The sequence below is a fragment of the Typopeltis vanoorti genome, chromosome 8, assembly GCF_054136105.1.
Source record: "Typopeltis vanoorti isolate ZY-2024b chromosome 8, IOZ_Tvanoo_1.0, whole genome shotgun sequence".
Taxonomy (NCBI): Eukaryota; Metazoa; Arthropoda; class Arachnida; order Uropygi; family Thelyphonidae; genus Typopeltis; species Typopeltis vanoorti.
In genome coordinates, this window is record NC_143556.1 from 45,010,426 (window position 1) to 45,030,445 (window position 20,020).

The following is a 20,020-nucleotide window of genomic DNA, read 5'->3' on the forward strand; positions in this document are numbered from 1 at the left end:
TGTATAGAAGCTGTTCGAACCAATTTTAACTTATGAATCTGGGAGCTGGGTTAGAAATAAAACACTTGATTAAAGATTAGGAGAGTGAGCAGATGTTATCAATGGCGCATCATATTAAAAACGAAGATCTTCTGAAGGAACATATTATTGTTAGCATTCAGGAGTTTGTGAGCAGAACTAACCTTGGGTGGAATAGTGGCTTGAACAGTCTGGGAGGGAAGAGGTTAGCAAAACAAAGTGTTTTTTTGCTGGACAGCAAGAAACTCCCAACAGAGGACCAAGATCTAGGTGGATGGACATGATAAGAAGTGCCTTAGAAGACTGAAATATGAGATCTGACAATATTAGAATCCAGACAGACAACAGATTAATTTGGAGGAAAATTGTTGATAGTAAGTTAGTAATGATGTAAACCTTTCATGTAGTACTAACAATCATATCATGTAATAATGTAATTACTGTTATCATGTAATTACTCTCCTCTGCTATTAATCCCTAACAGTGATTTTAGAATCATTAGCAAAGGGATGCACAAACTTGTTAAGGCCGAGGGCCGCATAGTTCCACTGTTACTTATGGGAGGGCTGCCAAAGAAAAACTTGAAAGTTATCTACCATATACTGTTTATTTTATTTATACCTATCATAATTATTACAAAAAAGGTAATAAAAAGTGAATTTAATTTGATGCATGACATTGCATTGATTTGACAATTGTTTTGATATTTGGTTCAAGTTTTGTAGTAGCCAACCACAAAATTGATTCAAATTTTCATCAGTCAAGTGGTTCCTATTTTTCGATTTGTTAATATTCATGACTGAAAAAGTTTGTTCACAAATATATGTTGAGCCAAAGAGGCTTGCACGTTTTAATGCATTATCTAGTAACTATTTATAATTGTTTTTATCGACACAACAATAGAAGTTTAAAAAATTGCCTTCATTAAATTTATTTCGCAGGCTCTCATCGTTTTGAATTTCAATGAGTTCAAGCTGTGCTGATTCGGGTGCATTTTCAGGCAAAATGATTGCTAAATAAATCTAGCAACGGTTTCACTTTTTTAAAATCAGAAAACCGATCCTTGAAGGCTGATATCAAGTTATCAATCTTTTCAACATACACAGTTTTGAAGTTGACATTGAACTTTTCAGAAACTTTCTTATAATTAGGAAAATTCCCCGACTTCAGTTGGATTTTAAATAGATTTAACTTGCACTGAAAAGACAAAATGTGGCCGCAAAGTTAAGTAACCAATTAATCTTTGCCCTGAAGTCACATATTTAACGTATTTAAATGATTAGTAATGTCAATCAGAAAGGCTAAGTCACATAACCAATCTGGATTTTTTTTGTCAGGGACGTTTTTGTTTTTTTTTTCAGTCATGAAGATTTCAATTTCATCAATTACATTTAGGAACCGCTCCACTGTTTGTCCACGACTTAGCCACCTTCTGTGTAAAAAATTAAGTCACCATATTCACTTTTAATGTCTTCAAGAAACTTTTTAAATTTTCGGTGATTAAGGCCATGGGATTTTATAAAAGTAATCGTTGAAACCACAACTTCCATGACATGTTCAAATCCAAGTTTCTTAGGGTACAAGCTCTCCTGGTGGATTATACAGTGGAATTGTATCAACTCATCGTCGTGCTGTCCCAAATGCTGTTTCAATAATGTTACAATCCAGAATTAGCTCCTGTCAGATTTAAATCAATTTTGGAACACTGTTCCAAAAGCCCAGTGAACATGTTATTACCTTTCGTTTAATGTGACAATGAACTCATTCCAATCAGCTCCTCACTTACCTCATAACAAATAACAAACTCTTGCGTTATTCCACATGCAAATATTAACAACTGGGCTGCGGAAGATGTCAGTTGATTCATCAACTGACATCTTCCGCTAATGAAAAATAGGTAAGTTTCTTTGAATAAGATGTGAATTGGTCCTTTACATTTTCCAACATTGTAGTAATTCTTCTTTGCACAGTCATCCTGTTTAACTGAATTTTCTCAACATTTTTGGCTGATTCAGGACAAATTTTTTTAGCAGCTATCTCAAGGCAATCTTTAACGAAATCTCCATCTGTAAATGGTCGGCATCTTTTTACTATTAGGCAAGATATTTCAAAACTTATTTCTGTTGTGATTTCCGACTCTTGAATAGGTTTTGTAAACATCACTTGCTGACCTGTCAATTCTCGTTTCAAAAATGAAATCTTTCGTTTATGTAGCTCTTCTGGTAGATTTGAAAATGTAGAATGCAAACTTTCATAGTGTCTCCTTATATTGTATTCTTTTGGTATGGCTACGGCACTTTTGCAAATCAAGCACATGATATTATTAAACGACTGCACAATATTTTTCGGTCCAGCTATCCTGAAACTGCAGGTTTTTCATCCTGTAGTTTGCGTTTCCTACTTGGCCCTGCTTTATCCATTGTAGAATTTATTTTTAACCGTTTCCTAGGGATGATAAATCACGGATTAAATCACGAGCTATCATATACGAGGGAGATAAACCAAGGGGTCCGACAGGGATGTCCCCTCTCAGCAACTCTTTTTAATATCTACTTAAATGAAATAATAATAAAATGGAGTTAAAATTTACACCAAGGAATTAACTCTCCTCTTTGCAGACGACCAAATAATAATTACAAATTCTGAAGATAACTTGCAGAAAGCTATTTTAAATCTAAATGAGATATCCAAAGATTATGGTATGATAATATCAACAGAAAAATCAAAACTTATGGCCTTTAAAGGACAAGATCCAACAAGAACTAAAATAGTAATAGATAACAAGATCTTAGAACAGGTGAATTCATTTAACTACCTAGGATGTATGATCACTTATGAAAATGAAAAAGATATAAACGTAAAAATTGCAAAATATTTAAAAATAACAGGTGTAATTAACTCTATATTTAAACCAAACCTAGATCAAAAACAAACCAGACTAAAAGTATACAATACATTAGCCCTACCAGTCTTAATGTATGGAAGCGAAATCTGGGCAATAAAACAAAAAGACAAACAAAGATTAACAACAGCAAAAATGAAGTTTATGAGAAAAACTGCAAAGTATACCTTATTTGATCACAAAAGAAACAAAGAAATTATGAAAGAATTAAACCAAGAACCAGTAATATAAAAAATGAAAAAATATAAACATAAATGGATGGAACACGTTCAAAGAATGAAAACAGAAAGATTACTAAAACAAGCCTTAAAGTACAAGCCATTAGGAAAAAGAAAACCAAGACGTCCTCTTAAACTATGACTTCTAAGGCCGGAACAGGCCACCATGCCAGGCCTAAATCCTTGATATGCATGATGATGATGATGATAATTAATTGTAGCAACCGCACCTACAAAAACAAAATACTCATATGACAAATAGACGAATTATAAAATTTGTTAACATTATTACTAACCGATTATCGTAAGTAGACAGGCAATCGTGACATCACAGCTACTTTGCTTTGCGCATGTACCATTTTTAAAAATTACCTATCGTGTAACTTGTTAGAGTTAAAATAATACACAGTGAGGCGGGTCGCCAGCAAATCAATGGAGGGCCACATGCAGTGTGGCCCTCCTTTCTCCCACACAAGAAAAAGAAATAAGGCAATAATATTGTTGAACCTGTCGAACTTAACCCATAGCAGAGTGCAACCTTTATGACCTCTTGACTTGAAAAACATTGAGAATGAAAAATGGTAAAATGTCACTCTTATATCAGATTTTCTGTTGGCAAAAATAACGGGAAGATAATCAAATGCACTTTCTTTTCAAAACACAAAGAAAAAACATAAATTCACTCAATGAAAAGAAATACTACATATTTATCTTCTTACTGTTATTTAGTTTATTTCTTGTAGTGCAAAGAAAAATCACAGCACATTTTAGATGGGCGGCATTGTTGAAGTAACTATACTTTTACTACTATTTTAAACTAAAATGCATGGCCATGTTTCCCAAGTGATTTATGTTTGTAATTGTCTTTGCAAACAATTTTGAAAGTAAATTCTCTGAAATATCTGCAGATTGAATAGGTCGATAACCCCAAAGAAATGTAAATGGGTATATATACACCTTATTTTTAAAAGAATTCAAATTTCATTTCATTGATAAATTATCAAATAATTTATCTTTGGATAATAAAATTGAAACTGTGATTGTTATAAATTTTTTCAAATTCTTTTTGCATAAATACTGTATCAAACCTTTAAAAGAAATGTCAGTATTTCTGTATAGGATGTGTGCTGATGTATTCTGCACTACAGCTTGAGACATTTCAGTGTGACTGCTTGGGAAGGGTTTTATCTTTTCTTTATCAATAGCAGTGAGAGTAACTTAAACCTTTTCTCCAGCTTAGAGGATTATTATCGAGAATTTCTAAGATGTAGATTATTTCAGAAATATTAACAAGCAGCAGTAGAAGTAGTAATATTTAGAATTTTTTTAAGAAAAAGAGGAAAAATAAATAAATAACACTACTAAACTTTCTTTTTTGTGGCATGTTTATAAACAGTTTTACATGGTGAAAATATTTGTAAAGTGCACATTCCAATAATAACAATTCTATTTCTTAACAGTTGTAAAATATATGATGAAATTATCTGAGACATGTCCTATATATGGATCAATGTCAAAATCAATTTTGACATTGATCTTCCAAAATAATACAATATTAAGTGAAGAAAGTATGAAAGGATCTCTTATTTTGAAAGCTATAGAAAAAAAAGCATTAAAAATTATAATTATGCGATAAAGCAAGGAGCAAAAATAAATATAACTTGTAGGTATTTAGTCTAATATAACTTTTTTTTAATTCTAGTTACCGAGCAAATGGCAAGCAACTGCATTTCTTGGTATAGGCAACTGTACATAGCTATGCATGCATGGTAATCTCATTAAGTGTTCTCCTCAGTGTGAAGGATTATCACACCTAATGGGCATGACGGCAATATAGCACTTCTTATTCATGTTTTTTCAACAGGGGGATATGAATTGTATCCAGGTTTTGCTGGATGTACATATATCCTGGCCAGTAGGGAGGTTAAATGGGTTTTAGAGTATGTGCTGTTTCCTACATACGTTTTTGCCTGCTTGTTTGAATAACCTCACTTAAATTGTAGTTTGTGTATGCATGGAGGGGGGGCACTGTTAAACTTATCATTTGTGTACATACATTTCTGGCAGAAATATCTCTTACTTCCTCAGATGGTGGAAGGGATATTTTTCTCATGAAAGTGAGGTTTTCCACCTTGCACAACAAGCAATCTGGCAGAACACATACAGTTAAATGACACAATACGCTGGCCCCCATTTATAGCTTTATATGCTTTGGCCTTAATCTTAATTAACAACATCCCTTCTATGTATGCAGACATACCACATGTACCTTTATGGGAAAATGTTGATATTTGAATTGTTCAGACAGGGTAATTACCTTGAACTTAGCATTGAATGGTTTTACAATATATGTTATTTCCTGCACACTCTTGTTCTGAACAGCTTCGCTGATGGGTAAAAGTGTTACTAAATATTTTTGAAAATATTTGTAACACACACACACACACACACAATAAAGTAATACTACAAAGAACAAAATACTTACTATGGTTGAGGATACTGTGTAGGAAAAGGTGGAGGTGGACACTGACCATTTTGACCAGGAGGCTTGAAATAAAAATAAAGGAGGGAATCAATTTTCCATCTCTGAGTATATATTAAATTACGACAAAAAAGATTATAATTAATTAATATATTTTATAAATAAATAATTAATAAAAACATAATTAACATTACGACATTGAGTAAATCTCACCTGCAAATTTTTAATGATTAAGCTTACTGAAAATTCTAAGTTTATTATTACTATTTTATTATATAAATTAAGAGGATATTAAATCCCATATTGTTTTAAAACCGAATAAGAAACTAAAAAAAGATCAGAATCAAAGAGTTTCATGCTGAATATAGTAACTATAAAAGTATCGGCGACTACTAGCGTAAGCTAAAGCACGTAGTACAAACTAGGTCAACTCGTAGCAAAGGTGGGCAAAGCTCTGATCGCTATTCTTAGTATTTCCCATAATGTAAAATCTCCTAGGAGATATATGATGTTATACATTATGGTGGAAGGTCACTACCCAGACTGGTTTCAATCTTTATTGAGATCTCATCAATCAGTAGCTAGACCAAGTATAATAATAAGGGTATAACAAAAAGAACTTATATACTCTGCTATACGAGTTGTCAAAAAGGTGCACCCATAAATTATTTAAAATAAAGAGCCAATAGGCTTCATTTCAGCGATGTAAACATTATTTAAATTAAGGGGATATTAAATCCCACATTGTTTTAAAACCGAATAAGAAACTCAAAGATCGGAATCAAAGATAAAGTCCCCAAACATGACTTGTTAATTTTGATGGGAGACATGAATGCTAAAGTAGGGAAAAGAAAGACGGAGGATGAGCGTGCTATAGGAAACGAAGCGAGTGGTGAGCAAAATGAAAATGAACTTTTTACATCCTTCTGTGAATTAAATAACCTCATTATAGGAAGTAGTATCTTTAAACATAAGGAAATTCACAAACTAACATGGATCTCCCCCGATGGAAAAACAAAAAACCAGATCAATCACATTGCTATATGTAATACTTTCAAATTAACGTTACAAGATGTAAAGGTTTAAAAGAGAAGCTGATGCAGCTTCAGACTATTTTCTGCTAACCGCAATAGTTAAATTAAAGCTAGCAAGAAATTCAAAACTAAAAAAAAAGAATAAGAAAATTAAATATAGCATTGATAAACTGAAGGAAAATAAAATAAAAGAGAAATTTACCAATGAACTGAAGAATAGATTCTCAGTTTTGGAAGAATCAAATGAAAATTATGAGGAAAATAAGATTGAAGCCAACTGGGAAAAGTCTAAAGACGTCTTCAATAAAACTGCAGAAGATATTTTAGGAGTGACAAGTGGGAATTCACACAAAGAATTGATTACAGGAAAGACATTAAAACTCATTGAAGAAAGGAAAAAGAGAAAAGAGAAAATAAATAACTGCAAATCAGTTGTTTACGTGGAGAATACCAGAAACAATACCAAGAAGTACATAAGATGGTAAAGCGCTCTGCCAGAAATGACAAGAGAAACTACTATCAGCTGTTGGTTGAGGATGCTCAGAGAGCGAATGATACTGGAAATCTTGGAGAAGTTTATAAAATTATAAGACAACTTGGAGGAATCTATCAGATGAATGAATGTGGGGTTAAAGATAAAAATGGTCAACTACTAACTCAAGAGCAAGAAGTCCAACAAAGATGGAAAAAGTACTTTGAAGAATTATTAAATGTTAAACACGACCAAAATATCAAATCCCCTTTCAAAGAGATGCCAAATCAATTCGAATTTCATGTAAACATGGGAGAAATCACAGTGCATGAAATCATAGAAACAATCAAGATCCAAAAGAATAGAAAAGCAAGTGGAAATGATAACATTAGTGTTGAACTGCCTCAAAGCTGACCTAAAAACATCAGCAATACTGTATAAACTGTTTAATATCATATGGGCATCTGAGAAGGTTCTGAGTACCTGGAAAGAATCACAAATAGTCAAAATTCCAAAAAAGACGATCTCACAGAATGCACCAATTGGAGAGGAATCAGCCTATTGTCAGTATCATCAAAGATCTTCACTAGAATCATAATAAGCAGAATAAAAAATAGCATTGAGAAAATTCTGAGAATAGAACAAGCAGTCTTTAGAAATGGAGGAAGCACAAAGAATCAAATTTTTATTCTTAGAAACATAACTGAACAGAGTGTTCAACTATGTATCTCAGTTTTATTGATTTTGCCAAAGCTTTCAACAGCATAGACAGAGAATGTTCTATGGAAAATTCTGAAAATTTATGGATTTCCTGACAAAATAATAATTATAATAAAAGATTTGTATGATGGAAGTAAAGGATAAATTCTATTAAATGGAACAGCTTCCAAATGTTTTTACATCAAAAATGGTGTTAATCAAGGTTGTGTCATGTCTGGAACACTTTTCATGATTGTCATAGATTGGATAATGTGGCATACCCTGAAAACTGGAATAAGATGGAATACTGACACCACATTAGAAGATTTGGACTATGCTGGCGATATTGTACTACTATCATCTAGATTTGAAGACATGAAAATTAAGGCAGCAAAGTTAGAGGAAACTGCTAAACAAATAGGCTTACACATCAATGAGAAGAAAACCAAAATATTAAAAATCAACAGTAAAAAGAATGACCCAATCTTTATAAATGGAAATCAAGAAGTAATAACACTTTTAATAACCTTGGAGCAACTGTCGACATGGAAGGTGGTACCAACAAGGACATTGCAATAAGAATAAAAAATTCTTGCTACGCATTTAAAACTTTACAGAAAATTTGGAAATCATCCAATATAAAAACAAACTTAAAGGTGCAACTTTTTAACTCAACTGTTAAATCTATATTACTTTATGCAAGTGAATTATGGAAATTAACCAAACAACAAGAAATAAAATAGATGCCTTCCAAACAAAATGTCTTCGCAGAATTCTCCAAATTTACTGGCCAAATAAAATCTCAAATATTGAAATTTACAACAAAACCACTACAATTTCTAGGACTATCATTTGGACTACTATTTCAAAACTTTGATTTTTTTTTAAAACCTAGATGGCACCATATTAGGACTTTAGTCTTGTGTTGCACGCTGCAATTACTTTTACTAGCCCCACTGTTACACCGGATTGTAGTTGTTTTGCCTTTGTAACAAACTTTGTGTTATGTGCTCTGAAGATGCTGGATATAATATCAGTGAAATATTAGCTTTTAAGTTAATAAATAGTTATTTTCTTATCCATCTGTGTTCGTATCAAGCCTATCCACGCGTACACTACAATAGAGTTAAAGAAAAACAGATGGACATAGATAGGCCATGTATTGAGAATGTCAACATCAGAACACACAAAAATAGCATTGACATGGACGCCTGATGGTAAAAGGAAGAGAGGAAGACCCAAGATGACATGGTGCCAGATGATAATCCAAGAACGAAACAAATTAGGATGGTCAAGCTGGGGGAAGCAGCACTGGACCGAAAAGGATGGCACGCTAAACTCGTGGCCTCGTGCAGCTTATAGGTGTAAAGAGCAATAAGTCAAGTAAGTCAACACAACTTGGAGAGGAAGAATTGTACAAATGTAAAGGAATTCGGATGAGCAATTTGTGGAGGCATATGAAGGCTTGACACCAAGCAACTGCTGACAAGTACAAAGCTTATAAAAGTTAAAGTTATTAATATTTTAAGAGAGACATCCAGGGAGCCAGGAATTCATGGAGGATGACCATATTCCATGAATGAATGAATTTTGCAGCCAGCAAACAGTTGTTCTTCAATGCATTCATGCTACTTATACACACAACATCCAATGGCAATCCATTCCAATCAAGCACCACTATGAGATAAAAATCTAGCCCTCACCCCAAGGATCCCCTCGCATCCTTTCTCCACCCTGTATAAAATGAAAAATTCAATCTAGTGAAATTATGTATAAGATTTTCACAAGCATTAACTCTCAATCATATCACTCCGCTTTCTCCTATTTGCGAGCTCCTGCAGTCTACAAACTCCCCATCTGTTTTCATTCAGACTTCAGGAGTCAAAATTTACACCTTAAAATGTCTCGCTCATAACCCAGAAAAAGAAGCAAACATTTAACTTTACAAAATAATACTGTATCATTAACTTTACATTCATTATTTTATTTTTAATTTGTGCAATAGCTTAAAGATGCTTGTCCATGTGAGATGATCGGCATGGATTTTATTTTAGTTGCATACTGCAAAGATAATTGTTTATAAGACTGTTGACCTACTGCCTGATTTTGAACTGTCTGTAGAGAATGATAGAAAATTGAAGTATTCTGTTGTATGTATGAAAGAGCAATTGGTGGAGACAGAGGGAAGGACAATCTTTCTCTAATTTGCATAAGAAGTTACATATCTCCAAGCCGTGTCAAAATGGTATTTTTAGAGGCATCATGTAATACTGTCTATAATTGATGTCTAGAGCTTGAGTTATTTCTTTTATATGCAGTCCGAAGGGGCATATGGCAGCCTGACATGTGTCATATAAGTTTTTCCAAAGAATAAAAAGATACTTGCCCATGTGAGATGATCGACATGATTTTATTTTAGTTGCATACTGCAAAGATAATTGTTTATGAGTGCTGATGGTTCATATACTTCAATATAAAGACTAAGAATAGGTGATGCCTGGAATCCTCTGCCTATGATTATAATTACTCGATGGCAAAAAGCATAAACCAACAAATTGCACTTTCTGGCAGAAGAATAGACTTAGGATGCATAACCAAGTCTTAGATAATTGCTAGGTGAAAGTAGAGAAAAAAAAGTTGAACTGCAACTACAAGAAGACGGTGTCTGAATGATGTTCATTGCTCTCCAGCATTTATCTCCCAACTGATGTAGATTAGGAATATAAATCTTTTTTTGTTTAAATATCAAACACAAGAGTCCCAGGAACTTGAGTAGCAACTGAGATTATTGTTAGCCAATGTCTAGCTGTAGATCAGGATGAAGATTGTTTTGACAAAAGTACACATACATAGTATTTGTGGAGAAAACTTGAACTTAATTACAGAAAGTTGTTCAGAATTCTTTCCTTTAGTGTTATATAGTGTTCAGCATTCATTTCAGACAAATTATGGAGACTACAACTGTGTTAGAAATAATTTCCCAATGTTTCGACCTTCATATTAAGGTCATCTGGAACACACGCACACACACACAGAAACCTGCACATATTGGCCAATATATACACAAACTCCTAACACAAAAACTAGGTGTCATTAACACACTAAAAAATACTAAAATTTGAATATTTGCTCCAGTGAACAAGCACTCAAAAATGAATTAAAAGTTATCAGCAATACCTTCCTGAAAATGGCTACTGCCAAAATACTATCAACAAAATTTTTCACAAGACCTCACTTAAAAACAAAAATAAACAAGATTACAATAAAACCGTAACCATTCCATACATTAAAGGAATATCAGATAAAATAAACAGAATACTGTAAAAATACAACTTAATGCCACATTTAAGCCTCCTGCAAAATTAAAGAACTTATTCAACTCATCCAAGGATCCACTTCCTCCACCAGCACACCCTCAACTATTTTTTTTTCTTCTTCAAAATGTTGCCCATATACAGGAGATTGGCTGGTCAACCTATAGTACGCTAGTACCGTATATGGGTGATGGATTGTGAAAGGAAACTTGTTTATATTTGATTTGAACGCCTGTATATTGTATTCCTTGGGAAATATGTCAGGGGGAAGACTGTTCCACAGGAGAAAGAGGACTGCAGTACTGCAGTAGCAGGGATGAATGAGGAGGAGAAGAAACTTGTTCTTTGGGTTTCGGGGTGTGCTGTAAAAGGATGTTGGGCGGCAGCTGTATGTGTTATAATGGGGCTTGGTACAGGGTGGGGGAATTATTGATGCTGTTTCAGATGAACCTTTCCCGTGAAAGTATTTATAGAATATACAGATTGCAGAGACCAAGCGTCTGTGTGAAAGTGGGGGGAGTAAGTTGGTGAGGGATGGGTCATTTATTAGTCTAATTGATCTCCTCTGTATTGAGTCAAGCATTTTGAGGGAGATTTTTGGAGCCCCACTCCAGATGTGAGAGCAGTATTCAAGAGCTGGGCGGATTTGTGACTTGTATAGTGTTAACAGCTGTTTAGAGGTGAAGTAGCGTCTTGAGCGAAAGAGAAAACCTAGTTTTTTGGAAGCTGAGGATGCAATGATTGTGATGTGTTTATGCCAGGAGAGGCTTAATGTCGAGGTAATTCTGAGAAGAGAAATTTCGTCTTGTCTGTGAATTTGAGTGTTATCGAAAACAATGCTGGGGGAAAATGGTTCTTTTTTGTGAGAAATAAGACAGAGCTGGGTTCTACTAGCGTTGAAGTTGACAAAGTTATCTGAGCCTCATCGGAGGATGGCTTGGGGGTCGGAATTAAGGGCGTGATGGTTGATGTTCTGTGGGATGAAGTGAGTTGTGTAGGGTAGGGTTTGTCAAATGAAAGCGAGGAATGTAGTATACTGTCATCTGCAAAACTGTGTATTGGGTTAGAGGTCAACTGAAGTAGGTCACTGATATATATAGAAGGAAGAGGGTCGGTGAGAGAACTGAGCCTTGAGGGACCCCGGCATTAGTTGGATGGTGAGAGGATAGAGAACCGTCTACTATCACACACATAGTGTGCGTCCAGACAGGAAGCTGGCAATCCATCTGTAGAAGTCCTGAGGCAGTCCAAATGATGGGAGTTTGCTTAGTAAGCCTTTGTGCCAGACTCAGTCAAAGGCTTTGGAGATATCAAGTGCAACTACTTGGGATTCGCTGAATTTCTCCACAGCGCTTGTCCAATGATGGGTGATGTATGAGAGTAGATCTCCCGTTGAACGGCTTTGGCGGAATCCGTACTGGTGGTCGCTTAAGAGCCGGGTACCATCAAGGTAGATTACGATTTGAGAGTTGATGATTTTCTCCATTACTTTAGATAGGACTGAAGTGAGTGAGATAAGGCAGTGGTTAGATGGCAGTGATTTGTCACCCTTTTTAGGAATGGGTTGAATATAGGCCAGTTTCCAGGTTTTGGGATATATACCAGTGGAGTAAGAGAGTGTGTAGAGGTGACATAGGATAGGAGTTAGTTCAGATGCACAGACCTTCAGAATAATTGGAAGAATTCCATCTGGGCCAAGAGACTTTTTTGTGTCTAATTTAGACAGCAGGTTTGTGATATCTTTATGGCAAAAGGATATAGGGGACATTGTACGTTGGGCAGTTAGAATGACTGGAGGGCATTTGCCATTGTCAGTTATGTGTTGCATTAGAGGCAAAGTGTGATGCCAGGAGGTTAGTTTTTTCTATGGGTGATGTTGCAAATGAGCCATCTGGGTATGATAGAGGTGGGAATAGTGTAGGGAAACAGTTATGGCCAATTGTCTTGGAAAGGGACCAAAAGGCACAGCTGCCGTTTGGGCAGGCTGCAAGCTTCCTGCTTTTGGCCCGTTCAAATTCTGTTTTGGAAGTACTGATAATTTTCTTGCATTTGTTTCGGGCTTCAGTGTATGCACTGAATGAGGATGGGGTTCTTGATTTGAGCCAGTTGTGTGGTATGCCTGATTTTTCATTTGTACTGCCTTGCCACATTTTTTAGAGAACCAGGGGTTTAGTTAGGGGATGGCAGGTCTGAGTAGTGTGGGGAATATATGCTTTCATGCCAGGGAGGATCACTTTGGTGGTGCGTTCGGTGCATATGTCTGGACTGGAAGACCGTAAACAATAGTCTAACCATGGGAATGAAGCATAGTAGTATCAGAGACTATCCCATTTGGCACTATTATAATGCCAAATTACTCTTGTGTGGGGAGTAACTATGTAGACGTTGTTGCATGGGGGAGGAGATAAGTACTAAGTTGTGGTCAGAATTACCTAGGGGGACTTACTACATTCACTGCATATTTGGAGGGGTCATTAGTAAGGAAGAGATCTAGGGTATTTGGGGAGTGGTTTGGGTTATTTGGTATTTTGGTCGGTTTTTGAACAATTTGCGTGAGGTCATTAGTGACTGCAAATGTTTCAGCATCTCTGCCTGCAGGATCTGTATGACTGGAAGAGGAAAGCCAATTGGTGTTATGGACATTGAAATCACCCAGGAGGATGATTTCGCTGTTTGGGGAGTGGGACTGGAGAAAATCAACTTTTAAGGAGAGGAAATGAAAGAGCTCTAAGTGATTGGTGGTGTTAGGAGAGCGATAGAGGCAGCAGATGAATTTGACTGAGTGGGGGAGGGATATCTTCAGCCAAAGTCAGGTGATTCCAAGCCAGTTGTTCTCTGGCAGGGTATGTCAGAGCGGATATATGCACAGGTGAAACAGAATGCACAATTCCAAAAAGGAACATAACAGCACATTAAATTTAATAACTATGGTAAATCTGGCCTTTCTGATCATGCACTGAATACTCTACATAGGGATATCAATACATCACACTAAAACGTGGTATGAATATGAATTTAAGGAAGCCTGTGAAATTTTTGTCATCCACCATAATCTTAACAACAATGACTGTCTAAAAATGTAAAGATTATGGGTTTTTCAAACTCCATATTCTTGGAATTTATAACTTATACCCAATTATAAATAGGACTGTAAGTAATCCAGGATCTTAACTCTTATATAACAACTCTTGTGTTAAATTAAGACACCACTTTTGCTGTACTAAAACTGCTATAGATACCAAATATGCAACTTTTTCAAGATGCTTCAGGCCTCCAAAGAGGGGGAGTGGTCTAACACCAGGTGAAGTAATTCATCTCCCACATAAAGACAATCACAAATATTCATAGTATGATTTGAACCACAGGCTGGTGGCTGGAGAGCAGATATGTTAATTACTCAAACATATCATCAGCAATCTGCACTTGTTTTCAGATAAGCAAGTATGCATCCAATCTGTTCTGGATTGAAGAAGAATAGGTGGAATATGTGCTCTTCATTTTCTAGATTTTGTCCTAAACTTATCAAGTGTTTGTTAATCTGGTGATAGAAGATGTGAATTTGATCCACAAGCTCTTTTGGCTCAGACATTGTACATGGGCAAGAGCAGCTTTGAAAACGGTTATTTTTGTGGGGATTATTTGTAAAAAGTAATCCACACTTTGTTTTGGGCTTTCTTCATTACTGTACATCCTGAATTACACCATGTTTTTTTTTTTGGGGGGGGGGAAGGGGAGAATTAGAAATGGAATTCTATGTTCTGGATACTGCAGTTGTGGAAAATTGTATCATACACTGTAATATGAATCACCACTTCGTTAACAGAGAAGACCTAACTGTTACAGAATCCAAGTCTGCTAAGGATGAGAAGATAATCACATCACGTTGATCTATTTTCCCACACAATGTCTCTGTTTAAATACATGGTTGCCCATGTAACAGAGTGGATGTCATGGAAAAAATGTTGTTCCCAAAGATGTTATCTTCTACCTCCCATTCAAACAGTGAGAAGAGGGATAGTAAACAAATTGTTAAGTTGATAGCAGTGCATGCTCAGGTGTACTTAGCAAAGAAAGGTTACTGGTACTGAGCATGCACTACACAACTCTTCTGATATCACTTTGTGCATTACTTCCATAGATTGTGACCATTTAAGATTCCTACCAGGAAATATCTGAACTGAGTAGTAGATGTGTGTGTGGCATACTGTAATAAGAGATCCTACTGAGGGGCAAATGGCATTGCTGAGCAGGAATGATAATTTCTCCATGGGAAGCCCACTGCCCCCATTCTGTTCTTATGATAAAGGTATACCTCAGCAGGATTCTTCCAAATCATCTTTTGCAGACAGAAGAAGCACAGTAGTTTATATTTCTACAAGAGCACCTTGATATCATCCATATATTTGGTGAAACATACCACCAAACAGTTAACAAACTACTTCTTGTAATGGAATGATAAGAGACTGTCACTTATGATCTATCTGGTTTGTGATTTTATGATGATTTGCTTATATCAATCTTAGGTCTTCCCTTATTAGAATTGTGGATAGCCAGTGTCTCTCTTTCTCCTAAGGGAAAAATATCCCAAAACGGCATCAAATGCTACTCAAACCCAAGAAACTAGGTTGCTTTACAATTTTATTTTCTTTGTAGTGGTAGTGGGGGGGAAGAGAAGATGAATCCATCCCACTTAGTAATGGATCTGGAGGCCTATCCTTTATTCTTTCAGGTGAATGATTGATTATCTTCAGGAGTGAGGCTGCATTCATTTTTTTTTCTGTTATCTACTCTATTGAGATAGTGAGTAAACAAACCATACCATTCAGAAATTACAGTGGGTGATCATATTATTAGAGCCACCTCCATAAATTACAGTAACAATTTTACACTTCGACCAGTTACAATAAACGAAAACCTGGTTACACGGAGTTCTTTATATATATTTTTTTTATTGAATAATTATGTTTACTGATTTTAAATATAGAGTTGACAATACTGTACTGTTGGTTTCATAACCTGTCATATGGATGCAATTTTGTGTTTAGATTCTCAGCCACCACTTGAGAGCCATCTTGTTCAGTTGCATTTGTTTATAAGTTATTGAGGTTATTCAAGCGTTTTAATTACTTTTGGAGTGTTCTTATAATATTTTGATAATAAGAAGTTCATTTCAAGATTTGTATATGGTTTATAAGTGTTGTATTGTGTTATTTTATGATTTTTTTATTCTTTTCTTGAGAGAGTGTATTTTTACCATGGACAAGGCCAAAGATCTTTCTCCAATGAAAATTTCAGAAATAAAAACCCTCTTAATGAATACTGAACATTCTCAAAGGAAGATAGCATCAACTGCTAATGTTTGACGATCATCAGTGGGGCAAATAAAAAAATAAATAAATAAAAAAATTGATGCAACGATTGAATTGACACCAAAGCATTTGAAGAAATGTGGCCGAAAAAAAAATTATCAACCCCCCCCCCCCCCCTGGGACCCAAGAAAAATTAGAGATATTTGAGTGGAAAACAGGGAGGCACCTTGGAGGGTTCTTACAAAAATGATGCAGGATGCTGGCATTAAGATATCTTCAATGACAGCTCATCTACGCATCAAGGACTTGGGCTTGAACAATGAAGCAGGATCAATACAGCAAGGTACTGGAGACCGAGGTGCTACCCCAGGTACAGGAGTCGTTCCCGAATAATGATTTCACATTTGTGCATGATTCTGCTCCTTGCCACAAGGCAAAAAAAGTAACAAAATTACTGAATGACCAAGAAGCCAAGGTTCTTGACTGGCCTGGAAATTCACCGGATCTCAACCCCATCAAGACTTCATTGGGAACTTGTCACTAACAAATGTCAATTAATAGAGCATTTAATTGATATGTGGCTCAGGAATGAATCAATAAAATTAAACTGCACCAAATGAATAGAAAGTATGCCCAAAAAATCGAAGCAGAAATTACAACAAAAGGCAGAGTTATCAAATATCGACCTTGTAATTATTTCTATATACATTTTTCTTTAATTACATAAGCATACTTTACTTTTTAAGTGTATGATTAGAGGACTAATTTTAATAAAACAATTTTAGGTAAAAAACATTGACAATGCGGTTTTATTTCTACCCGAAACTCACAAAATACCTTTTTCGCACTGTGGCTCTAATAATTTAATCACCCACTGTATGTAATTGTGGGAATGTGGGGCAGTCATGTGCTAATGGCCCTTTAAATAGTTTTAACTGCTACCTCCTCAGCACAGGAGGATTTCCATTAACGTTGTGGCATATTTACTCTGTCTCCTGACACATTATGTTCTGCACAGTCTTGATCTCCTGAGTCTTCTTCTGATCTTTTCACCTTTATCGCGTTTAGGAGTAGGCTGATTCTTTCACACAATTAGCATATATGAGTTTTGCACTTGGTCATCATCATCAAATTCCTGATATGTACCCTGTAGGGGTATAGGATATGATAGTACCGCATGAAAAACTTACACAATTACTAACTTCTTATAAAATTTTCCTCCAAATCAATGTGTTACCTGTCAAGACTTCAACATTATCAGATCTCATATTTCGATCTTCTAAGTTACTTTTTACTGTATCAGTCCAACTATATCTTGGTTTTCCTCTGAGTCTTTTTTCTGCCAACCTGGCAAAGAACACTTGTTTTGCTAATCTTTCCTCTCCCATTCTGCTTAAGTGACCATACCACCTGAGATTAGCTCTGCTAATACATTCCTGGATGCTAACAATATGCTAAGTTCTTTCCTAATATCCTCATTTTTAATATGACATTGCCACTGATGCCATCTGTTCACTCCTGTAATCTTTCTCAGGATTCTCATATCTGTGGTCTCTATTTGGTAAATTGTTTTATTTCTGACCCAGCTCTCAGATCCATAAGTTAAAAATGGTTTGAACACTGTCTTGTATACAGCTAATTTAGTGTTTTCACTAATTTCTCTCTTATTCCATATAAATTTATTCAGTTGACTTCCTACCATACCAGTTTTGTTGATTCTGTTGTCTATTTCCACATTTAATTTACCATCTTGACTAAAAATTGTGACAAAGTAGCTGAATGTAATGTTTTACTTGTTCTATAGGTTCTCCATTCACAATGCAGTTGATATTTAAAATGCTTCTGCCTATTTTCATTGTCTTTGTCTTTTTATTGCTGACCTTCATACCATATCTATTACAACAGTTATTCAAATTAGTCAGGGAATCTTGCAGACTTGTAGCAAATTAATTTAGAAGTATAACATCATCTGCATTAAGAAAAGAGCCGAGATTAACATCTTCAATTTTTATATCAGATTATATACCACTTTCCTTCATAATGTGATAAATATAGATAATAAATAACAGAGGGGATAATGTACACCCTTGTCTCACACCAGATTTAACATAAAACCATTTTCCTGTCCTTCAATTCTAACTGCTGACTTACAACTCAAATAAAGACTAAGTATTGCTTGACATAATGCTCCATTGACACCATACAACTGTAGCACTTTGAAGAGCTTCTCTCTTGGCACCTGTCATATGCCTTTTCCAGATCATACAAAACTTAAATACAGATCTTTGTTATATTCCCACAATTTTTCAACTATTTGTCGTAATGTGAAAATTTGATCCTGACAGACTCTCATTTGGCCTGAATCCAGCTTGTTCTTCATGAAGCTTCCCTTCCACAATCCTTCTCAACTGTTTCTCAAGTATACCAAGAACATTCAGTAGGGAAATACCTCTGTAATTCTCACAATTAGTTTTATTTCTCTTTTTATATATGGGTACTATGAGAGCTCTACTCCAATCATCTTGAATGCATCTCTCTGTCCAGGCCTTCTGAACTATGCAGTGCAGCCACTGTAAGACTTTTATACCTCCATACTTGAGACATTTCTGGTTGAATACCATCTACTCCCACTGCCTTTCCACATTTCAGGCTTCTGGTGGCTTTTCCTACTTCAAGTATGGATATGTATTCCTGACTGCATGTCTGCTGAGTGTCTTTTAGTACTGTGCTGTCATCACTGCTGGTTTCATTTAGTAAATTTTTGAAGTAATTACTCCATACATCAAGGCCTATTTTTTCACCAGTTTTCATATCACCTTTATCATCTCTAATTCCTTTTACAGCACTCTTTGTGCTTTTTCAACAGCCTCAGGAATATCTTGCCATCTTGATATTTATTTTCTATGTTCTTGCCAAAGTCCTCCCATGACTTTTGTTTAGCCAGTTTTACACAGTGTTTAGCTTTCTTACATTTGTCTCTGTATTCTATAAGAGCACAAGCTGACTTATTTGCCAGGAACTTGTGATACACTTTCTTCTTTTTCTTCACTGCCTGACTATGAAAAGTAGCTGACATTTTGCTGTTCTCCCTGGTTCCGTGGCAAAAACAATGAAGGCCTTGCTTAACTGGACGACACCCCAGCTGGCATGAAATTCTGTCATGTGTTTGCACTTGGTGGTTTTTTTTATACTTTTTATTACCATTTATGAGCGGCTGTCTGAGTTTGAATGACTAATTCTGACATCTGAAGCAATATATATGGTTCAGGATACAGAACCTAACAGGGCAATGAGGTTTTCTGTTTTTGTTGGGAGTGTTAACTTTTATTTTGAGGCAAATCTTTTCGTCAGTAACATCATCAGGAAAGTCATTGGAAAAGCTCATAGTTGAGAATCACCATGACTGTTTCAGGGAGAATGTCCCAGGAATAGTTTTTAAAGGAAAATTTTAGGGAATCTGACAACCCTTCCAAAACATCCAAAATGAAGAAGGATGACATCTCCCCAATTGGACTCTTACCTGTTAAATGTATAACAACAAAAAATGCAGGTGATTGATGACATTTTCTGTA

At 35.4% G+C, this 20,020-nt stretch overlaps 1 protein-coding gene across 4 annotated transcripts in view; it reads right to left on the reverse strand.

The window, feature by feature from the left end:
- Window positions 1-20,020, reverse strand: part of LOC150103960 (far upstream element-binding protein 1-like) — a 311,837-nt gene that overhangs the window by 48,574 nt on the left and 243,243 nt on the right. For all 4 annotated transcript variants that reach the window (XM_090397206.1, XM_090397205.1, XM_090397203.1 and 1 more), the window contains one exon: window positions 5,624-5,685. In XM_090397206.1, coding sequence (XP_090253332.1) covers window positions 5,624-5,685 — 62 coding nt within the window. The remainder of the gene's footprint in view (window positions 1-5,623; window positions 5,686-20,020) is intronic.